Source organism: Alligator mississippiensis, chromosome 7, assembly GCF_030867095.1.
Source record: "Alligator mississippiensis isolate rAllMis1 chromosome 7, rAllMis1, whole genome shotgun sequence".
Classification (NCBI taxonomy): Eukaryota; Metazoa; Chordata; order Crocodylia; family Alligatoridae; genus Alligator; species Alligator mississippiensis.
The window spans coordinates 82699778-82724097 of NC_081830.1; the positions used below are offsets into that span (position 1 = coordinate 82699778).

Below are 24320 nucleotides of genomic sequence, written 5' to 3' on the forward strand. Positions count from 1 at the left end.
TGGGGCAAAGACATCTTGGACGAGGAGTAGACAAGAGGACAATGGAGGAAGGGCGACTGGGATGTGGATGGGTTGCCCAGAGGTCTCCCCACTGCAGGGACTGTCTAGGTGAGGAGAATGAGAGCAGGGAGGGAAGAGCGAACTGGGGAAAAGGCAGGTAGGCTTTGACATGAGAGACTAAGCCTAGTAGAGCACAATCCTCCCCCAAGGCCGAAATAGGACCCCAGACACTGAGCATCACCTCAGCTCTCCGTTGTTACCAGTGGGACCCACCCACAACGAGGATGACAACCTGCTACTGTTGGGGCCCTTGAGGGAGAAGTTTGCATTTTTGAAAACCGAGGAAACGATGCACTAAAGTGATGCTACTAGAGCCCGATTAAGGCTGCCAAGCCAGAGGCCCACGGGATCTATTATATCGAGGCAGAACAGAGGGGACCTCAGCTCTCAAAGTCCCTACCAACATGCGCAGGTGACCCCAGGCCCCGTGAGCCTATTTAAAATATCCCCCACGCCAGCCACCTGCAGTAGGGTCTGGAGAACGGGGCAACTGTCCCTCAATGTCAGCCACTGAGCTTAGGTTTGCTTCTGCAGAAGGGCTTAAGCGAACCCACCAGCCCCCAAACCTGCCATACGAAAGGCGTTAAATATCCCATATGCCGGAGGCTCAGGCCAGTAGTTAACTCCTCGGGAACAGGGCAGGGGCACTGAATGCCTACAAGGCAGATGAAAGGCTCTGCACGTAGGCACGTGAGGGGACCTGTTCTCCCTCCAGATTGTCAGGGTGACCAGGCCAGCGCAAGATGCTAGAACACGAGTTCAGCCCCTGGGTACGTTTGGAGTTGGCCCTGGCTGGGTGCAGGTCTCTCTGCCTCTTCCTCAACCCTCAGGTTTGGTGAGCCTTGCAAATAAAGGAAGCGATCCAGGCAAAGTCGCCTCTCAGGATGTTTGTACACACAATGTTTTTTGTCTTTTCCTGCGCTGCAACTGCATGACTGTTTGCACGAGCAGGATTTCCAGATGCCAGGGAGGCGTTTGAAATCCCCGGGATTTGTACTTTCCATGGGTTGCGTCAGCACAACTCAGCGTAAAACTAGTGCAGTGGAGCGGAGACATCAGCTCCCTTAGGTGAAATGCTCTCCTGCGCAGGAGCCAGTGCAAGGCCGAGGCACCACTCAAACCGCCCCACACCCTGCTCTCAGAGGCTGTGCTCCCACCCTCCTTGAGTCCCCACCCTGCATCTGCTGAGAGGGAAAAGGGGGTCAGGACAGAAGCACAACAGTGCACACAGCACAGCAGCCATGGAAGAGCAGAAGAGTAGCTCATATGCATCTTTCACATAGGCTTTGGAGAGGGGAAGGGGCCTGGGAGATGCTGCAGGACCCCTAGTCTGACCCACCCCAAACCTCTGGGTATTGGCACTCACAGAAGATCAACTTCAGAGGAGCTCAGCACAGCAGCCCTCTACCCTCTCCCTTAACTCCCTCCTCCAAAGTCTCTTTGCTCACAGGAGCGGAAGAGAGAAGCTGGTTCCCAATCCTTAGCCCCAGCAAACCTTCCCCTCCACACAGCAAACTAAGAAGTGGACACAGCACTGTCAGACTGGGCAGGGGCTCTTTCCTGCAGAGGCTTTCCTATGTAGCAAGGTGGGATCCTGAAGAAAGCCTTGCAATTGCCATCATCATCTGAGCTAGTTGCAGGGCACAGCTGCCCATACACATTTCACAGCATTAGCAGATGCTGGCACACCCTCAAACACCCACAGCCACAAGGGAGAAAGGAGCAGGGAGCGGCAATATAAGGCCAAGTGGGCCAAATGCCAGCATTAGATCATGTACAGTGTCAGTGAACACCCATGTCTTGGTGGGTGTTAGCTCCTCGTTCTTCCCCTACACGCAGGATAGAATTATTATTATGGTGGAGTCTACAGGCTCCAGCAAAAATCAAAACCCCATGGTGCTATGAACAATTTGTGACCCCCCAAATTTAAATAAGAAGACAAAGGTGTGTGCGGGGGGGGGGGAAGAGTGAAATATTGCCTTTTTTTCCTCAGGAGTTGAGGACACAGAGCAATTAAGTGACTTGCCTGAGGCTGACCATAAAGTCTGTGGCAGAATGGGAATTCGGCCATCCTTCACCTTAGGATTCATTCTTTGTATGTGGTGGGATCTGGTTACTATTTCATTTCACAGCAGGTTGCCTTGCTCACTCTGTTGGACAGCTGTCTCCTACCTTCTGCTGATTAACACCCAACATTTTGAGAGAAAGATAATGCAATGCGCTTGGATGGTATTCCAAGCTTCTGGGCCAAGGCAAATAAAACAGAACTGGCTGATTGAACTAAAAAACAGACATAAAAATGAGCCAAAAAACCAAATCAAACTGCTGAGAAATTTCACTTTGCCCCCAGAAAATGTTTTAGTGCATGTGTACCCCAGGCTGAGAAAGTGTTTCACAACTAATGATACTACAATCAATACCTTTAATCATGGCGATTAGATTAGATCAACTGTGAAATAAATGCAGCCATGAGCGTATGATCTATTTCTTCCTCATTCTACAAGATAAAGGAGTAGCATTTTCCAAAGCTGTGAGTGCAAATGCCTGGATTTGGTTTTTATACCCAAAAGCTTGCTAAGAAGAATTTTTCCAACTATTTCAGTTGGTCTAATAAAAGATATCAGATTTACCCAGAGAACCTTGTCTGCCTGTGTCCTTACACCAATGCAGCTACAACCTAGACCCCTGGATTTGGTGTGGAATTTGGCTTTAAAAATCGATTTTCTACAGCAGGAAAGGCAAGGGGGCCTGCAGAGTCCTCCTGGGGCTTAATCCTCTGAAGTCAAACTGCATAAAGTCTACCTAAACAGTATCATGTGGTTCCTGAAATTAAGATCCTGTACTGCTTTCCAATGTGTTTGCCGAGTGCTTAGCGGAGCCCAGATGCTACACACTCCTGCAGTACAGAACAACATCAGCATTACGAAGCCAGGGTGTTTTGTTGCCAAAGCACAAGAAAACAGCTGTATTCTCGCGTGCCCTCTAGTGGCTCAGCAGCAACAGTCACCCCATTCTTGAAGGTACCAATTTCAGTTCAAATCCAAAGTAGAAAAGCCGTCAATACAGACCCTGTGTCGCCTGCTGCAATGGAAACAATGTCTGGGTTTCAGGGGTACTGAGAGTGTTGTTCAGTAATCTCTTTGAACCAAGGAGTCTGGCAGAGCCCATTTGGATCTTCCTTCAAAATCTGAGTTTTAAGTGATCGGCATGGCATAGCGCAAGCCTCTCCACGATACAACAGTGGCTGTTGCAAGAGATGCTTACAGTTACCCACCCCAAATACATACAGCTCCTCCCACTGAGGTCAGTGGGAAGGCAGGTGTTGTGTACCTCTGAAAAAGTCAGCCTTTTGGCTCAGATCAAACATAGCCTATGCTTACTTAGGGGAAATACCGTGATCACCACAGTGGGTTCCTAATTGCACCCAGGGAAGCCAGCTCTGCGGGCAAGGGATAGCACCTGTGTAGGTAATGCATAGCTAACCTTGGCTTTATGCCCACTTTATAGAAATGGGAGACTTCTCCCTAGCTTGTTCCTGGGGCTTTATGGCTAAGGGCAAATGAAACTTGGGGGCATCTGAACCCCAAGTCTCCGGGTCTGGGCCTGCAAGTAGGATGCCCGCCAAAGGATTTGGGAACATCTGAAGCCCCAGATGGTGGTGGAAAATGTTTGCCGGTAGTAGGGCCACTTGCGGTTCTGGACTGACTCATAGATTTGGAATTGATTTGGCCAATTTGGCTTGGAATATGGAAAATTAAAAAAAAAAAAAAATCTTCTGAAAAAGTTAGGTGGCCAATAGTGGGAGGAAGGGGCTGGGAGGGGTGATTGGTTTTTTGCCAATTAAAGAACTATAAGGCAATATACTTAAGTATCATTCAAACAAATAAGATTGTACTGCTGACAACAGCACAGCTTGCTTCAACTGCTCCCAGGGGCAAGGACCTAATGAGTTATTTTATAATAACTTTTCCAGAAGTGCCTGGCTTTGCTGATTCCTTTGCACAAACCGCTCAGCAGATCAGGCCAGGGAGCAGGCTGAAAAGCACTGTGCAAGTGGCAACCCTCTGGTTCGGGAGGTGGGAACGGAGAGCTCTGGGACTGTAACAAGAATGATCAGCAAGCTGGTAATTGCTTATCGGCTTTTGCTGGCTTCTGTTCTGCTGTCAGAGAGAGTCCTTAGGCCCTTTGTTCCTGCCCTAGTGTTGCATGCTAGCAGGGGTTAAAAGCCAAGAGCTCAGTCCTGAGTGGCTTCTCCATTTCTCCTGGATATTAACCTGTGGTCCACAGATTATGCGGGGTCTGTGAAAAATGACTATGATCAATACCCACACTTACAATTCACAGGGATCTGCACCTCCGTTTGAAATTTCCAAAGGGGTCTGGCAACTCCATTACACATTTTCTAGGCGTCCACAAATGAAAATCATTTGAAAACCACTTGTCTATGCTGCTAGAGATGCACTTGCTTATGTGGTTCAGTATTTAAGCTTCCTACCACCATCACAGTTCAATTTAAAGCACCTCTTCAAGGGGAAGGACAACATTGATACCGTCTTCCACCCCTCCACCTCTGCCTTTACTTGGATGGTGCCCAGAAGCATTGTTAAACATCCTCAACAAGCAGCGTTCAGCAGCTGTCTGGGGATTTGGCCCTGAGCTATCTGACAGGCACCAGACAGACTTTTCCTCACCAATCCTGCTGCCCAAATGACCAATTTAGGCCTTCTTGATGATACCTGGTTTGTAGTGCAACTTTCAAAAGCTCAGGTTCACAGTGATGAGTTGAAATAAGCTTTTCTGCTGCATTTTGAGACCAATAGGACAGTGTGTGTGTGTGTGTGTCTGTGTCTGTGTGCATGTGTGAGAGAGATCAGCTTTGCTGTTTCTGTTATGCAGCAAACACTGCTATTGATCCCGCCACAAATGGAGCACCAGCTTTGAAGGCCTCTGTAACAGTGAACTTCAGACTCAAAGGGGGAAAATGTTTTCAGTCTTCTTTTGTTGTGATCTGGAAGGTTATTGATTGGTGATGAGAAACACTTTCAGTAGTAACTGTAGCCACAGCAACCCCATTAGGATACCAAACCAAGAGATGCATTTTAAGTAGCATTAAGACTGTAACATGCAATCAACAGCCAGCAAATCCAGACTTCCCTTTGATTGTCTTGTCTCCACTTACTGGCATTAGCTGAGTGCATCTATAACTAGATAGGTATCTTGTAGCTCTACCTCCCTTCCACTGGCCTACATTTGCCTTCCTGTTTAGAAAATACTTAGCATATTGTGGCCACTACAGCACAACCTGGGGCTTCAGCATCATTGTGCTATGAGCTGTACAAGCATATAACAAAAATGTGGTATCTGCTCCGAACAAGTTAAGACAACATAGACACCTTCCCACTACTACCGGCATCGTGTCTCACTGTTTCTTTACTCATCATCATCTAAAAATCACTGTAGCAGAAAGGGGTTGGGGGGGAAGGAGGGTGGGCTCTTTCTCAGCTTGCATAGTAGGAGCATTTGACAGCATTTTGTGCAGCAGTTTCTCATTTTATGGGCATCTCTGTTCCACACAGCATCAGAGGCAACATATAAAGGGGAAAAAATAAACAGGAAAAAATAACTGTAAACAAGTGTGATCATGGCAGGGAAGCGGGATTGCAAAAGTGTGATCATGGACACTTTTCTCCCCCCACATTGACTGGATTTCTGAGAGAGAGTGCTGCTTTTAAATCTGTTTATTAACAGATTGCCTCTCCCCAGTAGCTTAATGAAAACCACAGCCTTTTAGTCAGACACTTTTATGCTTCTAAATCCTAGTACTTCTCAACTTCAAATACTATTCAAGCAAATTCACTTTCACCCCTTCTCTTAAGCCAGAAGCCATTTTTAAACAGTTGATACCAGGTAGGCAGAAAATCAAAATGTAGGCAAAAATGTCAAGTGTAGGTTCTTCTACTTTCACACCTACATCTCTGTATTTAAGTACCTAATTCAGAGTGACTGATTTCCAAAGGTCCATCTGGAACGTTATATCATACCCGATGAAGGCAATGCTTGTTCAGAGAAAATGGGATGGATGAAGGAGAAAGGAGGGCAGAACAGACACTGAACAATGCAGGAAAGACACAATGCAGTCTGAAAAGAAAGGAAAAGGGGCCTGAAGTCAGGAAAGAAATAGCTAATAGAGAGAAGGCATGCAGAGTGCTGCAGGAGTAATGAGTCTATCAGTAAGGGGTCCCCTCTATAAAACCACTCAGAGAGCTGAACAAAAAGCAGGTGAGGGAGGCTACGTTAGCTACTGCACCTGATAAAACACAAAGGAATACAGCAGGTGACTAAACTGCAAGGGGTGGGACTTGGGGGTACAGATCTCTTTCATCCCGACTAGCAGGTGTAATCTTTGGGCTGGCAAGTGTCCGGCAAATTTCTCAAGCCCGGTGTGTGCGTGAATAGGCACTGGGAGGAGACCAAAGCACTTGTTTGAAATTAGGTTGTTAATCTTAAATTGATGTGTGCCCCTTGAGGTTGCTCTGGGGGTGAAAATTAGTACAATCACCTATTTCACTACCTAATCCCACAGCAAACCATCAAACAACAGCTAATGTCCAGAGACCAAGCCAATCTGAATCCAAGATACAGTGCATGACAAAGCCCACAGACTTCAGAGGTGCCAGGATCTGTGCACAGCAGTCTTCTGCTTTGACAGTGGTGCAACAAACACCCTTAATGGGTTCACCCTGCTGGGATGCATTGCTTACCCTCTCAATGCAGCAGCTACAAATGGGGCTGTGTGTTCCAGCATCACTCAGGAGCGACTCCACTGAAATTAATGGAGATAAATCTGTGCACACTGGCATGGAGGAGGAGGAGAATCAGACCCCGCTAGTCTAGCTGGAAGCAGCTGCTCCTTTAATTGAGCATGTTAGCATTGTATTTATGACTTGGAATAGCAGCTTGCTGCTCCGGTATACAGAACCAGCTGTGAAAAATGCATTGCCCTAGGCAAGTTGGAAATCATACAACTCACAATCTCACAGTCATCGGCAATAGGTAGGGGCTAAATGCTTTGCAGCCCCTACTATCTTGTTTCCCTAGGCAACCGCCTGTACTGCAGATCTGGCACATCCAGCCTTGCTTGTATGGCTTTTGAAACAGCAGATTTGAACATATGGATCGACATTTCACAATTCTGTAATCATGTTTAGGGGCCTTATAATAATATTTGATAGGGGACATGTTGGCAGAAGAAAATCATGGGAAATCTTGACTGGGTTTGGTGTCAGGCCCATGACAGTAATTTTCATCTATATATCTCAACAACACTTTGTGAAGGGGAGTGGAGCATTATCTTCCTTGAGTGATAATACCAGACAGTGGCTCAGAGATTCGGAAGCTGATATCTGACACCATGCAAAGAGAAAGATCCTGGTATTGTGGATGGGAAAAACTGAAAAGCCTAGAGTTACAGCCAACCTTTTCAAAAGCCTCTAAGGATGTGGGATACCCAGCTGAAGATGGCTATTTTCAGAGATGCTGATCACACTGCAACCCAAAACTACTGCTGCAGTTATGGATGAGGCCAGCTGGGTTCAATATCCAAATGTTTCAATCTGCTTGAGGGCCCGATATGGAAAGGTGCTACGTGATGTCAAAATCTCATTGACTTGAGCAGGCGTTCAGACTCCTGCATCCTACAGGACAGCACGCTAGTGTTTTGTACAGGACCATCCAAGCAAACGCTCGCTGTACTATTAGTAAGGGTCTCTCCCAATCACCTCCTCACCAGACTGAGAAAGATTTTGCAAGGCTGCACAAAAGGAAACCTATTGAGACTGTACCTGCCTGCCTGATACAATATAAACCAGATGGCAAAAAGCTGAAGAAAAGAAAAATGTGATGGCTTTTAAAAAGTAGAAAAAGCGAGATGCTGCAAGTCTCTCCATGCTTTGGGAAAACATTTTAAGCAAACAATATGTTGACAGTGGCATTCGGGGATCCCTAGAGAGATCACCTTCTGCTGCACAGCTAATTGTCCATCCTGCAGCCGCAGAAGCCAGGTCAGCAACTACGATGACCTACAGCATCCCAGGCTGGATTAACAAACTCAGGAGCTGGAGAACCAGGAAGGTCACTGGTTCTCAATTAAAGCTGCCAGATTCAGCTTTGCACCTGCTGTCATGGAAGTCCTGTAGTTTCTATAACATCCTCCTGTTTCACAGACACCTCCTGGAGATGCTACCACCCTTTGGCAGCAGAGGGGGATGGATATGGTTCCCACAGGCCGCATGAGCACCATTCCCTGTGCTCTCAATCAAGAGAGCAAACAAGGTGGTCTGTGTCCCAAAGGGCTAAGCAAGCTAAACCTCCTTTCTCTTGCTCTTGATTCCCACAAATATAATGCCATTGAAAACACCTGAGCTGCCCTGGCAAGGAGGAGAGAAGAGTCAGACCTGCTTCCTTGAGGGTGCTCCTTAACCTCTGCCAGCCAGAGCATTCAGGACCCAAACCCCACAATGGTGGTTTGAGAGAGATGCTTTCAGGACCACTCCTAACCTGATGCATAGGCAGGAGCAGAGACTACTCTGCTGAGTAAAAAGGTTGATGCTTCACTTCGTATCAAAGTGGATTTCAGATCTAGGTGGCCTGGCTTCCTCCTCCGCCCTGTCATCGGGGCTGCAGTTCTGCCCTGGAAGAACGTCCGGCTCACAGCAGGAATGGATGGAGCCGGAAGACGGCAGCTTTGTACATCACGTGCTAAGCATTTACTGTCATTCAAGGCTTGCTGCTTGTGTTTAACCCATACGCCACTACTGCAGCCTGGACTGGGCCTGCCAAGTGACACGGCTGGCAGCTCTCCTTCATTTCACCAGCATAGAGCAGAGAGAGAGTGTGCTCTCATTGTGCTGGGAAAAGGTCCAGAAAAAAACTCTTAATGCTCCAAGTGACCCCAAACTCTGCCACCTTTATCACTGTACAATCCTCCTCCCTTCCTCCAACTCCTCCGCCCCCTCTCATGTGAGAGATGTCTTGAGGGCAGGGAGTCAGACTACCTGATCAGGAGTTGCCCGTACTCTCCATCCAATGCAGATACAACTTTCAGCCATTTTTTTCCCCGTCGTAGATGCCTTGGATCTAGATTGAGCCACCAAAATCTTCCCATCACCTGTAAGTCTCATGGGCCTGGGAGAAGGTAAGCCTTGATTACTGCTTTTAAAAGCCTGGTCCCTACAGCCGCTCCTTCCACCTAGCACTTTATTTTATTAACTATGTGGCAAGGAATATAGCAATGAGGGCAGAGGTGAACAGAGACTCTCATTAGTCTCCTGTTCTCAGGATCTCCCCTTATTAAAAGGGGTGTTGTATCTATTGCCTTCACAAGGCAGCTACATGCATGAGCAGGGGGTGGAGGCAAAGGAAAGAAAAAAAAGTTGAATCTGAGTCACACCAGTGTAAATCTGAAGTCAAAGGAGTTACTTCAGATTTAAACCAGTCTGACAGATATCAGAATTGGACCCAAATGCAGTTGCCCTTCAAATACAGACAGCTTTTCTCCGCTCGTGTATTTTGGTATAACAGACACCACGCACTTTGGAGGAGAAATGCACAAATCTTGCATTGACTGCGCCACCCACCAGCCATCTCCCTGCCAGCTGGACCTTCCCCAGCAGTGCCCATTATCTGATAGCAAAAGGGTCTTCCCCCGTCATCAAACCACAAGCATTTTGTTGCAGAGAAAAGCTCAACAAACTGTGTAGCCCAGCTGGTAGGATGAGTGACAGTGGACTGGAAGGACCTAGGTTGGAGCTAGACTGCTCTCAGTGGTGTCTGATAACAGAACAAGGAGCAATGGGCTCAAGTTACAGCAAGGGAAGTTGAGCTTGGATATTAGGAAAAAAACTTCTCACAAGGTGGGTAGTAAAGCACTGGAACAGGTTACCCAGAGGGATTGTGGGATCTTTATCCTTGGAGGTTTTTAAGACCCGGGCAGACAAAGCCTTGGCTGGGATGATCTAGTTAGGGCTGGTCCTGCTTGGAGCAGGGGGTTGGACTAGAGGTCTCTGAGGTCCCTTCCAACCCTCATTTTCTATGATCCTATGATTGACTGAATAAACCTAGTGTCTGCCATCAAGTAGACAAGACATCCCTTCCTTTCCCTTCCCCCAACCCCCTCCTGCCTCCCCATCTGTAGGTTATGGGATTTACTGGAGAACTCAATATATCAGTGTGTAGTTCCAAATTGCATCCACTCCTTTCAAAGCTGGTTTATTTTTTCACAATGTTTCTTCCCCCCTCCTTCATTCCCAGCTGGGTAGCACACAGAAGCTCAGAAATCACACTGGGGATACTTTCCTCTTTTTCAAAGATGTCTCATCTCCCAGCACTGTTTGAAGTCTGTCCCCAGTGTGCCATCTGCTCTGGACCCCCCTTCTTTTCAGTCACAGGGAACTGCTGTCTAGGGAAAGTGAAAAAGATAACACTGCTCCCCTGGTGAGTTAATCTACCAGCCAGAGCCCTGACCTGAGAGACCCGGGTCCTGGATTGTCCTTGGCTGGGTTCGTGACACACCACGTGACTCTGGACCAAGTCTGTCTTTCTCTGCCTTGGTTTCCCCAAATGTAAAATGGGAAGAAGAGAGCTCAACTACCCTTTCCGATGCACTTTGGGGTTGAAGCACTCCAGAGAAGCAAAATATCATTATGGAAAACATTCATTCTCTTGCCTCAGTCCCATAATTTTGGTGCAAGGACACATGCTCCCGCAGCCAAGAAATTAAAGCCAGTCTCTGAGAGTAAACTGGTGATCTCATCAGTTGTCCAAAAGCATCACATAGGGTGATCCAGCATGGCTCAGATGCTGAGTCGCTCATCAGGAGCCAAGAGAGGCTTCAAGCAGACACAGAGTGGGGGAGGCTGGAACAATTAAGCTCCTTGGCTTACTTTCTACTCATTAGGATAATGAGCGGACACAGCAGGTGCTTTCCCAGGCACTGAGCTGGTTCCCCAAGGAGAGACATCCCCTGAGGGGACCCTTTGGCTAGAGGCAGAAGGTGGAAAGCAAAAATGAGGTGAGTGATGGAAAAAGGTTTCTCTTCTAATGAACTGTCAGGCATTTGATCAGAGATGCTCAGAGTCATACTGAGGGCTGCTCTGTGAGCCTCCCTCAAACACAAAAATTGGATCTGACCCGAGCACCAGCTCCTCTTCGTGTGCCCTCTGCTTCCATAACTGGAGACAGTCAACTAACCCCCCACCGCCCCATCCTGAGCAATCCTGGAGTGCCAGTAGCATGCCCCTCAACTCACACAGGTGATATGCATCCTCACCACCTGAGACACCTTGCCCAGGGGAGAACCTGATTTATCTGCTTGGTTCAGGATGGTTTCCCCTTCCACCTAGCTAGCCCTGGAGCCTTTCCAGGATAACCAAGGTGCGACTGGCTGGTGTCAGCATTTACAGGGGTGAGGTTATTTATCAAGGGTTGATTTTATTTCTACTGGTTGTGAGCCAGGTTGCAACATTTTCTGCCCAAACCCAGCCCCGCAGTGTTTGCCGACTCCTTTCCTGGAAGTCGAGAGCTCCTGCTTTCCACAGCAATTAAAGCATGGGGTCCCATTTATTATTTCAGACCACTGCTAAGCAACACAGCAATTTACACAGTCCTCCAGTTTTATCTTTATTGATTTTTTCAAAGAAAATGCATGTGCAATTTCAGTAAGTGCAACCATAAAACACAGAAACCACCTGTAAGGTGATCCCAAGGAGCCTGAGGAGGCTGTGGTGGGCTGGGGGCAAGCAGCTAGGGGGTTGCATCAGCCCCTACCTCAGCTCAAGATCTATGTTTGTCATTGGTACCAAAGTATGCAACCCAAAGTGCCCGGTTAGAGCTCCAGCTGCTTTTCTGATAGCCACTGAGCAGCAGTAACCAGCACAAACTGTGTCTAGCCAGGAGCTCTCTGCTCTTGTAAGTGCTTTGTCATTTTGACTCATCTCCTTCACCTCCAAAGCAGGCGTGGGGCTACAACAAAATCCACTTGGCACAGAATGCTGTTTAACCCCAGTGCTCAGCTGGAGGCCCTCCCAAAAGAGGGGAAGCTAAGCATTGTCCTTGGCAGACAATGTATGTATGCTGCCCATCAGTCCTAATCATGCAATGGCTTGGGCATGGGTAGAGATCCTTGTGCAGCCTGGACTGGGCTGGAAATGGAAAATGAATTGTAGGATCAGAGCCAGAGTCAGAAATAGCCCAGATCTGTTGGTCTTCCACAACCTTATAGGAAGGTTGCTTATAGGCTCGGCAGTGCTATGCTGGCTAGCACTACAGATGAGAGGGACGTGGGGGTCAGGACTGACCACAAGATGAACATGAGCCTTCAATGTGATGCTGCAGCTAGTAAAGTGAGCAAAACCGTGGCTTGCATCCATAGGTGCTTCTCAAGCAAATCCCAGGACGCCATTCTCCCATTGTACTCGGCCTTGGGGAGGCTGCAGCTGGAGTACTGAGTCCAGTTTTGGGCTCCACAATTCAAAAAGGAAGTGGAGAAGCTTGAGAGGGTGCAGAGGAGAGCCACGCGCATGATCAGAGGTCAGGAAAACAGACCTTATGATGAGAGGCTGAGAGCCATGGGACTCTTCATCCTGGAAAAGCGCAGGCTCCGGGGTGATCTGATGGCCACCTATAAGTTTATGAGGGGTGCTCACCAGGATCTGGGGGAATGTCTGTTCACCAGAGCGCCCCAAGGGATGACAAGGTTGAACGGTCACAAACTCCTCCAGGACCATTTCAGGCTGGACATAAGGAAAAACTTCTTTACTGTCCAAGCCCCCAAGGCCTGGAACAGACTGCTGCCGGAGGTGGTTCAAGCACCCACTTTGAACGCCTTCAAGAGAAATTTGGATGTTTATCTTGCTGGGATCCTATGATCCCTGCTGACTTCCTGCCCCTGGGGCAGGGGGCTGGACTCGATCTTCTGAGGTCCCTTCCAGCCCGAATGTCTATGAATCTATGAACCTGGACACTTGAGAGGGCTGCAGGACTCACGTGTGCCATGTGGCAGGGGCAGGTCTGGCTTTGTCTCAATGAGATGTGGGGGATGGGGCAGCACTTTTTGCTGATTGTTACCGTAGCCATTGCATTTGTATGTTGATCGTAACCGATCGAAAGGGAACATACAGGTCAGGGGTTCTTTACTGCTGCATTTAAATTCAAACTGAATCAATTGTCCGAGGCTGTAAAGTCTGATGCAATATTAGTCAAAACAAAAAAAGGAGGCTAAAGAAAGGTGGAAGAGAAGAAAAAAAAAGAAAATATAAATCCATTTTTTATTGGCACGAGACAGGACCAATCCCATGTGCACCCAAATCATTCCTGGTTGCCATGCAATCTGAGAGTTCTTTCATGCAAAGCTATTTCAGTTAATGACATGTCTCATTATTTTATGCGAGGCAGCGAATCCGATTTCCCCAAGTCCAATTTCACTCCCCTGTTGCTTTATTAGCATTTAGGAGCTTTTAAAATAGCTCTAGTCACTGGCCTGAAACGCGCATATTAAAAGTTACCAGTTACAGAGCTCGAGGAAGTCTCAATGGGAGACATGAGGAGAGAGGATGATACCCATGTCCTTACATTTGGAATGAAGTCCTGTTTGGGGAGAGGGGCCTGGGGTCATCCCAGAAAGGAAAGGCACTTTGGTAAATGATAAACAGAGAACACACATTTGCACCACCTTTGGGTTCATTCAAATGCTGCCTGCACCCTGCACGGGCCAGCTAAATTGTTGAGGGTGTCAGACAGCCTGGGAGAGGTGGTTGGGCTTTTGCCACAGCTGGCTTCTCACATCCTTCTCCTCTGCCAAGCTCTGCAGGGCCCAGCTGCATGGGGTTCACACCTGTGGACCTCCAGAAAGGAGGGAAGTAGTTCCTCCCTCTTAGTCAGAGCTCAGTGGGCTGCGTAGGCAGCAGCCACACCGGGCATCCTTGCAGTTCTGGTTCTGCTGTTTTCTATCATCTGCCCAGAGACAACGGGAGCTAGTGGGACTCCACTGGCTGCAGCAGCAGCAGCAATGTGCAGAGCTCCTAGCCTAGCACCATGTCTATTTTCTAGCCAGCATATGCAACACCACCTTCCAGCTTGATCGAGCCGGCAGGGTGAGGTCAAGTCCAAATGAGACCAAATTCCTGAGGACAGGAAGAGAGAAGCATATGGAGGAACCTGTCACTTCCCCCTAATTAAGTCAAGTTACATTAAGTAACCTCTAGGTCTGTCTGGACTGTTGATGTCCAAATAACCAAGCAACAAAACCAGCTGCTCTTTCTCGTTTCAACCAGCCAGAAGACTGTGCCCCATCCTGCCAGGCACAGACAGGTTGTCTGTGGTCCACATCTGTGACCTCCACACTTGGTTACTGCCAGGAATAGCGTTACATGGTCTGGAAAAGCTTCACCTGCAGCAAAATGCATCGGAGCATATTGTCCCAGTGCTCTGCTCCCTTCACTAGCTGTTCGGTGGATGCACAGCATCATTCAAGCTCTATCTTTGCACGCAAAGCTATAGGATAGGCTCTTGAAACTTAAGACGTTGCATGTCCTTATGCACCCAGGACGGCTACTTTCCACTCAGACAATAAAACCATCCTCTAGCAAAGGAAGGCAGTAACCACTGGAGGCAACACTCTTGCTGGAGCTGGACTTGGAGCGTAGAAGCCATTGCTGTAGACACCGCAGGCATCGCTGGAACTAATGGCAAACCCCAGCGCTGCCACTTTGCTTTCACTCAGTAATTGCTTCACACGCTGGCAGATGCACACCCACTTGCTCACATAGAGCGAAGCAAAAACAAAAAAAATCCACCTTTAGCAACACTAATCAAGCTATTGCAACAATGGACAGGGGAACAAAGGAAAGAGAGAGAGAGATTGCTCTTGTTCTAACACTCCAGTGACGTGTTAACACTCCTGGGCTCGGTGAGCAACTGTTCACCAGGGCACCCGAGGGGAAAACCAGGGGTAATGGCCACAAACTCCTGGAAGACTGATTCAGGCTCAACATTAGGAAAAACTTCTTCATGGTCAGGGTGTCCAGACTGTGGAATAATCTCCCTCCAGAGGTGATGCGATCACCTACCCTGGAAATTTTCAAGAGGAGACTAGACAGTCACCTTGCTGGGGTTGCCTGATCCCAGTTATCTTTCCTGCCTAGTGCAGGGGACTGGACCCGATGATCCTCCAAGGTCCCTTCCAGCCTTACAATCCATGAATCTATGTGTGGACTGTATCAATAGAGGGCTCTTGTCTTGGGGACTGACAGACTGGGTTAAATCCAAGCTCCAGTATCCTGCCTCTGGCAGCAGCCAGCTCCAAGTGCATCAGCATTTAGTGCCAGAGCCCCTCCATCAGCAGGTATCCCCTCCCCTCGCAGATCTCATCCTGGGCTCTGGTTCCCTTAAACCCCAAAACAATGTTCAATATCCCCTCTGCATTTGGAGGCATTATTCATCAAGATAGCTATCATAACCTTTGGTGTATAAGTTGCACCTGTGTATAAGACACACCTGAAAAAGGATAACATTTTAGGGATAAAGATGTTAAACATAAATTCGAATGAATTTGTGTCAGCTCTTATGACTGATTTCAGCAGCTTTTAGATCTCCTTTTTCAGGGGAGAAACACTAGGGTATATAGCAGAAAATACTGTACTTAATATGCACTCCTATGGGGAGGGACAGTGGACAGTGCCTGCCACAGTGGGTTCCCTACTGGACCCTATGTTAATGGAAACAACCACCAACCACAACTCCAGATATTCTTGATAGCCACAGAAATATCCAGTCCCCTTGTCTTCAGGAAGTTCTTGGCTGCAGTGGCTTCATATGGCCATGAATTTCTACAGCCTCAAGTCATCATGCATGGCACAAACAAGTATTTTCTTTTTATTGGGTTTGATTTTTCCAACTTTGCCTAGATGAAATAGCTTCCTGAGGGCCCTTCCAGCCCTTTCTCCTCTCATCTCCTCCTCACAGCAGGATCATGCCTGTCTGAACCATCTCGACAAGCATTTGTCTAACATAACCTTAAACTTCCCTGGACGGAGATTCTCCAACCTCCCTGCGTGATCTGTTCCAGTGCTGAACCACCATCATAGTAAGAAAGTTCTTCCCAAAAATCTAACTAAAAGTGTCTCTTGTTGCAATTTAAGGGCATTAGAAAATTGCCTGTTTCTTCTCCACATTCTTGTGTTATAAAAAGAAGTAACAGGCTACTGTACAGCCTTTTCTCCCTTACATTCAGCACCCAGCAGGTCTCAGGTGGGTGCAGAATGGAACTGAGAGCGATTCTGCATCCATAGCTTTCAACCATGTCCTCATCATCTTTATTTTCAAATACACCTTGCAGAAACAAGTGTGCAAGTCCCAATGTCCGTTTACACTTGGACAAACACAAAAGCAGCACTGGCAGCTTTTAGAAGGCTGCTCTGAAGGTTCAATTTGCCATTGGCTACCTTTGCAATCTTTGCTTACTGTTCAATTGGCACAAGATGGCAAGCATCTCTTTTTTAATCGCTCCCCTTCTGCTTTCAGTGATTCGTCTGACATTGCAGTCAAATACACAGAATGGGAGCAACAATCTGGGAATCAAATAAACCCATTGCCTTTCTGCAGATTTTTCAGGGAAACCCCAGCAGATTTAGAAAATATTTCCCTGCAGTTTTCTGTGATCCAACCTCATGGGCAAGGAAACAAAGGACGCACCCTGTACATGCATCAGCCAAAGAAAAGAAGTCAGTGCGTTATGGTTGGTGCAAAAGGTAAGTTGTCACTGAAACTAGGATCTTAAAGGTAGGTGAGATCTCACCAGACAGGAGGTGGCAGTGAGCTCTTGAACTGCATGAACGGTCTGAGATAGGGGTGAGGAGAAGGACAGTACTGTCCATGTGGAGGTGATGGGATTCTTGTTGTCTCGATTTCAGTGGGTTTGGACGTACCCACTTGTAACAGAAGACTTGATCTGGTGCAGCTCCTTTCAGAAAGACTACTCAAGGAATTGGCATGATGAGTGTTTGCAGCACCCAGACACAGACCAGGATTTTTACAATGATTTATACAGAGCTGCGATAGATCAGATCCTTGGTAGCTCTACAGCACAGAATGGATTTTGTAATGTTGTGTTACACCATCTGTCTCCGATAAAATTGCAACCTGGCTTGTTCCTTCTGCTGACCTACATTCCAACCACATATTCAGGTTAATGTAGTATCACCCTTCACTTCCTGTCCTAAGTTGTTACACATAATTGCTATGTCCAAGAGGCACATACCACCCGATTGCTCTCTGGTGCCAATGAAACCTGAAATGGTATGAATCGATGCCCTGAAGTTCATGTACAAGCCTAAGAGACTCTGGCTCTGCCACTGACTCTCATTACCACCTTGGGCAAGTCACTTTGCAGATCTGTACCTCAGTTTCCATAAAAATAGGAATCCTACTACCTAAGACAAGGGGAGGTTACAGGTAATATTTGTAAGTGCCGCAAATGCACAAATTTGTGAAGCCTGTTGCAAATTTCTTATAATGAGTGCTTCTTCTACCCAGGCCATTAACAAAGCACCTGATCCTCATTTTAAGGAGCAGCCACAGCTTTCCCTGAAGACAAGGGGGCTGTGGATACTCAGTACGGCTGAAAACAAACAAGGTTCCTTCTGCAGACAAAGGATCCCAACTCTGTTGCTTCGTTTTTGAGACAACTTATGTCTGTGCCAGTGGCCTCGTTTCATTACAAAAGTCATATTAGGGATAAAATCTTTGTAGCGCAGCAAGGCACCTGGTGCCGATTTGCATACCAGAGCCCAGAATGCTCTTCCCACTCTCAGCAAAGTTGGCATCAGAGCCCTGGGAACCAACTGCTAAGTGTGGGTGGGATTGTGGGTGCGTAGTTTATTTCTGTGGGTTTCACAAGCCGGAAGAGCAAGAGTTCCCACACAGAGACATACCCGCTGTCACCACCAGACACCTCACTGAGCGTGGGTTTTTCTCTGTCACAATGCACTCTCTCTTGCCCACCCCCAAAAAACATGATCCTGCAAGGTGCTGAGTATTGCTCAACACCTCCCAAGATCTGAGTTTCAGGAAAAATATGTAAAGGCAATTTCTGAGCTTGATCTGCAAGCTGGTGATGGACACAGAATCCAAAACCGCTTGCCTGGTGAGATATTTTGCAGGGCACAGATACCAGGGGGTGTTTCCTGACCAACCACAGGCCGTGGATCATGGGCTCACCGTGGTTCTACGAAATCCTAAACCAGTGCCGCAGCTTGTACGGCCTACAGGTGCAGAGCCAGAGGAGGTGGTTGATCGTCTTAGTGGCTTGGGACCAGGAGCTGCTTGGGTGTATAGCATGCGATGCAGATATTGTAATGGGTTTGGGTGGCCAGCCGGCCTTTGTACGGGTTCATGGGTGCGGTTTTTGTAACGGGTTAAGGTTTTCTTTGTGGAGTGATGCTCAGAGTGTAGATATATATATATATTATATAGACATATATTTTTACAAAAAAAAAAAATCTGCCTCTTGAGGGCTTAGATTAAGTTTAGGGGTTTCTTAACCTGACAAGGGAAATACCATAAATACCATGTATCTGTGTCCAAGAAGGCAGTTTTCCTGAACCGCTAAGCAGGAGAACTGCTTTTCTGGTGTGGTTCAGTACCTGCCAAGGTGCAGCGGCTTTAAGCCCAGTTTATGAAAACGGGAGTCTCCTCCCTTGCTTGTTCCAAGGGCCGTATGGCTGAAGGCGAGCAAAACTCAGGGGCATCCAAACCCCAAGCCTCCAGGCTTGGGCCTGCAAGTAGGATGCCCGCCAGAGGTTTTGGAAACATCTGAAGCCCCAGGTGCAGGTGGAGGATGTTTGTCGGTAGTAGGGCCACTTATGGTTCTGGACTCTTGTATTTGGAATTAGTCTCCTCTCCGGTGAAAGTCGAGAGCAAGCCCACTGAACACAAGGAGCCACAGTGGCATTAGAGAGATCAGGATCCGACCTCTGTGGGTTGGCATTGAGAAGGGGAAAAAACATAAGCATTCTACAACATGCATGTTACCAAAAGAATAATTACAGAGGTAAGCAAGTCCCATGAAAGAGCTGATCCTGCAGTGACCTTTAATGCATGGACTTTACCAAGGCTCAGTCCAGGGATCTATCTAAATAGGGTTCATAGCAGGTTCAGGGCCCAGGTATGGAAACACCTCCACTTTGTGGCACCACATGCTTAGATTCTTTCCAAGTGAACTCAGTTTTTCAAGGCAGGCCAGCTGGGTTCCACATAGTCTCCTTGGAGGTATTAAACACCTGCTGCCACCCCATCTGTTTTACATCTGTATTTAAAGAGTCCAGGGTGCTTTTTGAGAGGAGAAAAGGGGCTGGCTTATGTCTAAGTGTCCCCTGCCCCTCCCCTACCTTTTGCTATTTGGCTTGTTGAGTGCTGCCCTTCCACCCCAGACCTGGCTGCATTTCATTGGGCGTGTCTGTGCACTTTAATGATCAGTACACTATTTACTGTGACATTACGCTAATGCACAGTAAAGCAGTCTACTGTGCATTAAGCATCACAAAAAGTGTGCAAATGCGCTACTGCACATTAGTGCAGCATAGTGCACATTAATTTAGTACCTCACATTACAGGTACTAAATTTAAAGTGCTTTAGAAAAGGTCCATTAATGCGCATGTTGACATGCTCAGTGGGTGTCAAGTGTCCATAGCAAACATGGTACTTTAGGTCTGTTTGGGATAAAAGATGATACAAAAAGAGAAATCACTGTTGCATGCATGAGTAATGACTGGTGTCCTGCTCTTGCCTGGGGTGGGAGCCTTTGTACTCATCAGAGCTTTCAGGGCTTCTCAATGCCCTGAAACTGCATTTTTAAAAGACCACAGCAGCCACCATCAAAAGCCTTTTTGTTTTAATAAGCTGCTGCTGATTCAGCTAACATGACTCACGTTAGAACGTGTGATTCAGAGAAAATGGTGCATCGCTCCAGGGCTGTATGGGTTTTTTATTATTATTGGGGCTAATACAAATCGCTATTTCAGCTAATCAGGCTGATATTTTGTACAAATATGTGTTGATTACAATGTTCTGGCATACAAGTGAGCTGCCTATTTCAAGAGTAATGTCTGATTGTGTCTGAATGGCTGGGGAAAGCAGGACAGCTCCTAGAGTATGTCAAATCAGAGACCTCAGGCAGAGCAGGGCTTAGTATCCAAGGTGTTTTCCATCAGTGACACTAAATTGCTGTGTGACCTTGAAGAATACAGTACACTGGACTCGTCTGGGTGTGGGTCACATGGAGAGAGTATGCCCTTGCCTGTCAGAAGTAGGTGTGAAGGTTCATTATTTTTTGAGAAAGGCTGTGGACTCCTTTGATAAAGAATGCAAAGCGCCTTTCCAAAATAGCCAAATTGAGGCTAGTAGATTTCTAGTTTGCTTTTTACCTAGTCCTGGTATTGGTTTTCAGTCATATAAGAGGCTCCAAATTGGGAAGAGGGGGATTTAAGTGATCATTTCAGCAACCAGGTTTTTCAGTGAGCATGGTAGGGAAAGGGGGCATAAAAGGTACATAAATCCTTGATGCTTCTTTGGAAATCCCAGTGCTAGAGCAGAACACATACTTCAAAATTAAAGTAAGAATCTTCTAAAAAGCAAGAATCTTCTAAAAACTCTTCCAAAACAATTAAGCAGGAACACTCATGAAACCACCTCAAGGTCCTTCTAGTCTAAGGACACAAACCTGCAGACTGTCCTGTACATCCAGACACCAACCAGCACATCAAGCCCCAGGGAAAGGAATGGGGGCTCTTCACAGTGCTGGCTACCCAGGGCCAGATTCTATCCCATCTATTCAAGTCCCTAAAAATCCACGAATGCATCCCCTTCTGTAACATACTATTGTCTTGCCCTTCATGTTGAGCCACAAAAGAGGAGGAGGACCCACCCACCTTTTGTATTAACAGTTTTTCAGGGACTCGAACAATCCCTGAGCATCCACTGAATAATGTCAATTCTCTTTAAATCCAGGTGCTGCAATAATCAGCACACAAACACCATTAGCTACTATTTTCCTGAACTTTCAGTTTCTCCAACTAAAAATAAAAAGGCCATAAATCTGTGGAAACCTCTAGACCTAAAGCATTCATTGTTCATTACCCAAAAGCCAAGCTCTGAACTCACACTACTTTAATACATGCAATATGCAAGGTCAAGAGTGCACATGTGTTTCAGCAACCTGTTTAAACGGCTTCTGCCAGCACAGCACTTACTCTATGAAAGAAGTTGACCACCATAAACATTTGCTTCCATGTTAATTTAATTAAAAATGTTCTCCTTAACTAATTTAACAGTGTGGCAACTAGCTTCTACTCAGCTGTATGCATTTAGACGGATGCAAAAAAAAAAAAAAAAAAAAGCATGAGACTGTTTGCATTTTAGTCATCACCCTCTTCCTCTGTCTTATTAATTTGACTATAATTGTCTGTTAAAAAAAATCATGCTTGGAGATACTGCAGGTGAAGTAGTTAATGGGGAGTTTCTTGGTAGTTGCTCATCATTGCCAACACCTGAGACTGGGGAGAAAGCATAGCTACCTGATTCCCGCTAGTCCTCAGGTTCAGGGAATCACCTGAGCATTTAGAGAGTAACATCTATTGTATATCTAAATACATCTTTCTCAAGAGCTGGGATTGCACAGAAAAGTCTCTCAGGTCTCCCCCAGCCTGTACCACAGCACAGGAGAATGGAAACAGGTTCAAATCAATTCACAGGTATGTTTTACCTGCCTGCAATCTCCCCTTCCCCAGACATTGCCATGACTGCTAGCACAACCCTTGGCATAAGAGCCCCTGAGCTATCCCCACCATAGAGCATTTCCTGGGCAAAATTCATTACCCTGAGAGATTCACTGCAAATCAATTCTCAATAAAGCTGGTTCATTTTTGTTATAACAAAGAACTGTAGGCTGGAAAGAGAAACCCACCCACTGGGAGCTCTCTGATACCGTAAACCAGGAGGGGTTTTGTTTTTTTTGGTTTTTGCAAGTCACTGGGGGCTCTGACCTACCCCACAGGCATGGAGGTGTGACACAGCTCTGTGCAGTGTTACAGGCTGTGGAGGGGGTAAAGGGATGGGATCCTAAATATCTACACAAAAGGGGTGGGGGGAGAGAAAAAGATCCCTTACCCACATGAGTGATGACTGTAGCTAGTCTCTGGGTTAGCTCCTGATGTGACATCTCTTCTTCTTTCAACCAAAAAAGCATTTCACAGAAAGGGAACTGCACAGCATCCAAAAAAAAAAAAGAGAGAGAGAGCTGCAGCTGGAGTGGGAGGCTGCACACACACATGCACACACACGCACAAAGCCAGTGCCACTCCCAGGGGCCAGATTCTTCCCCGGCTTCTTACATCTTCTAGGCAGTGGCCCTGTCTTGCAGCTTGCAAAGCTCCTGGTGTGGCTTCCTCCACACAGACAGGTTCAACACTGGCTCTTTTACAAGAAAGGTTGGGTTTTTTTCCCCTTTAAAAAAAAAAGACACAAGAAATAAATGGATGGCTTAGGGGGTTCCCTCCCCCCACTTAAGAATGAGGCAAGGGATAAAGAGACAAATCAGGAGCCAGCTACCTGCCTCCAGGGAGGCTTTGGGATGGTAATGATTGGATGCAGGAAAAAATCCTGGAGGTCTGGAATATGAGACAGAGGAGTGGAGCTTGCAAGGCGGGGGATCACTCTGCTGTAGCCTGAGGTCAGTGGGCTCCTTTGCCTCTCTGCTGGCTCAGGTGTGGCTGTGTCCCTGCCTCCCATCCCTTCCCACCTTGGAAATGACAGATCCATCCAGGGCTCCTGCCCGGCTGTTCCTGTAGGACAGCATCCGTGGGGGCATGGAAAAGCTGCCCCTCCTGGGGTGATGGTGCTGTGGAGCTGACAACAACCAGCCTTTGGGGCTGGCATGATCTCTAAGGGCACCTTGTCCCCAGGTGGGTTCAGAGGGTGGGAGCTCACTCTCCAGCAAGGTGGTCCTGGTTTCCCCTCCCCAGCCCCATAAGCCCCTGCCCAGGAGACTCCCCAGGGAGGACAGCTGCTTTTGGAAGATCCTGGTGCCAGCCCTACCTCCAACACTCTGCCAAGTGGCCCCTGGAGATTACTTGGCAGCTCAAAACACACCCCCAAAAAAACCAGTTACACAGTTTGCAGCATGTATCCACGTACCCATGCAATATATATTTATTATTATTATTATTTATTTATTTATATAAAAAAAAAAAAGAGAGAGAAATGATGATCCTGGTGCCAAATGCAAAAGAGGGCAAATGCCAGGTTCACACGGAGAAGCTGCTCCATGGCTGAGGTCAATGGGAGGCACCAGGGGAGCCTTTCCTACCTGTGGCTCTGACCGCAGTGTAATGTTATCCCCCATCTCCGCTCTTGTCTGCTGCCTGTTTCCAGCTTTGTAGTGGGCAACCCCGGAGGTTGCAGGAGCCCTCCTGTGCCTGCGGGGAAATGACCAGGAGCAGAGCTGAGACCTCAGACTAGCACAAGGACTTGGGGTGGAGGATGGTCGCCCCTTCCCCTCCCTCCCCTTTCTGCTATATGTGTCAGGGTGTTTTGAAGCCTCCCTGGGTGCTGGCTGCAGCCCAGGCTGGGGACTTTGACTGGGCTGTGCCAGTGTCCTGCTGGAGCCAGAGGTTCCTGGCTAGAGGGTCTTGCCCCTCCACTCAGGGTCTGACCGATGCCACATTTGGGGCCAGGAAGGAATTTTACCCCATAGACAGACTGGTACAGATGAGGGCAGCAGGAGGGGGAGTTGATTCCCTCTGTACCCCAGAGCCTGGGATCTCTTGAGCATGTACTGACAACATTTCATAGAAGCAGCAATGTCGGCTGCCGTGGTTCTCCTGCTTACCTGTGGCAGGTTTGGGTGTTAGGTTCATGTTGTGCCAAGGCTGATGGTTGTCTTATGAAGAGTTTAGAGGAAGAATTTGTATAGGATGGTCTGATTTTAGACTGGACATTAGGAAGAACTTCTTCACAGTTAGAGTAGCCAAGGTGTGGAACAGGCTCCTAAGGGAGGTGGTGCTCTCCCCTACCCTGGGGGTCTTCAAGAGGAGGTTGGATAGGCATCTAGCTGGGGTCATCTAGACCCAGCACTCTTTCCTGCCTATGCAGGGGGTCGGACTCGATCTTCTATTGAGGTCCCTTCCGACCCTAACATCTATGAATCTATGAT

At 47.5% G+C, this 24320-nt stretch overlaps 1 protein-coding gene across 9 annotated transcripts in view; it reads right to left on the reverse strand.

Annotated features, from left to right (window-relative positions):
• Positions 1–22643, reverse strand: part of MCF2L2 (MCF.2 cell line derived transforming sequence-like 2) — a 261747-nt gene extending 239104 nt beyond the window's left edge. For 3 of the 9 annotated variants that reach the window (XM_019478439.2, XM_059731184.1, XM_059731186.1), the window contains exon 1: positions 22277–22642. In XM_019478439.2, the coding sequence (XP_019333984.1) occupies positions 22277–22439 (163 nt within the window). In that variant the 5' untranslated portion in view covers positions 22440–22642. Of the gene's footprint in view, positions 1–22276 lie in introns of all 9 variants that reach the window. The other 6 variants (XM_059731181.1, XM_019478436.2, XM_059731182.1 and 3 more) reach the window with 5 other exon arrangements.
• Between the last annotated feature and the right edge of the window lie 1677 nt (positions 22644–24320).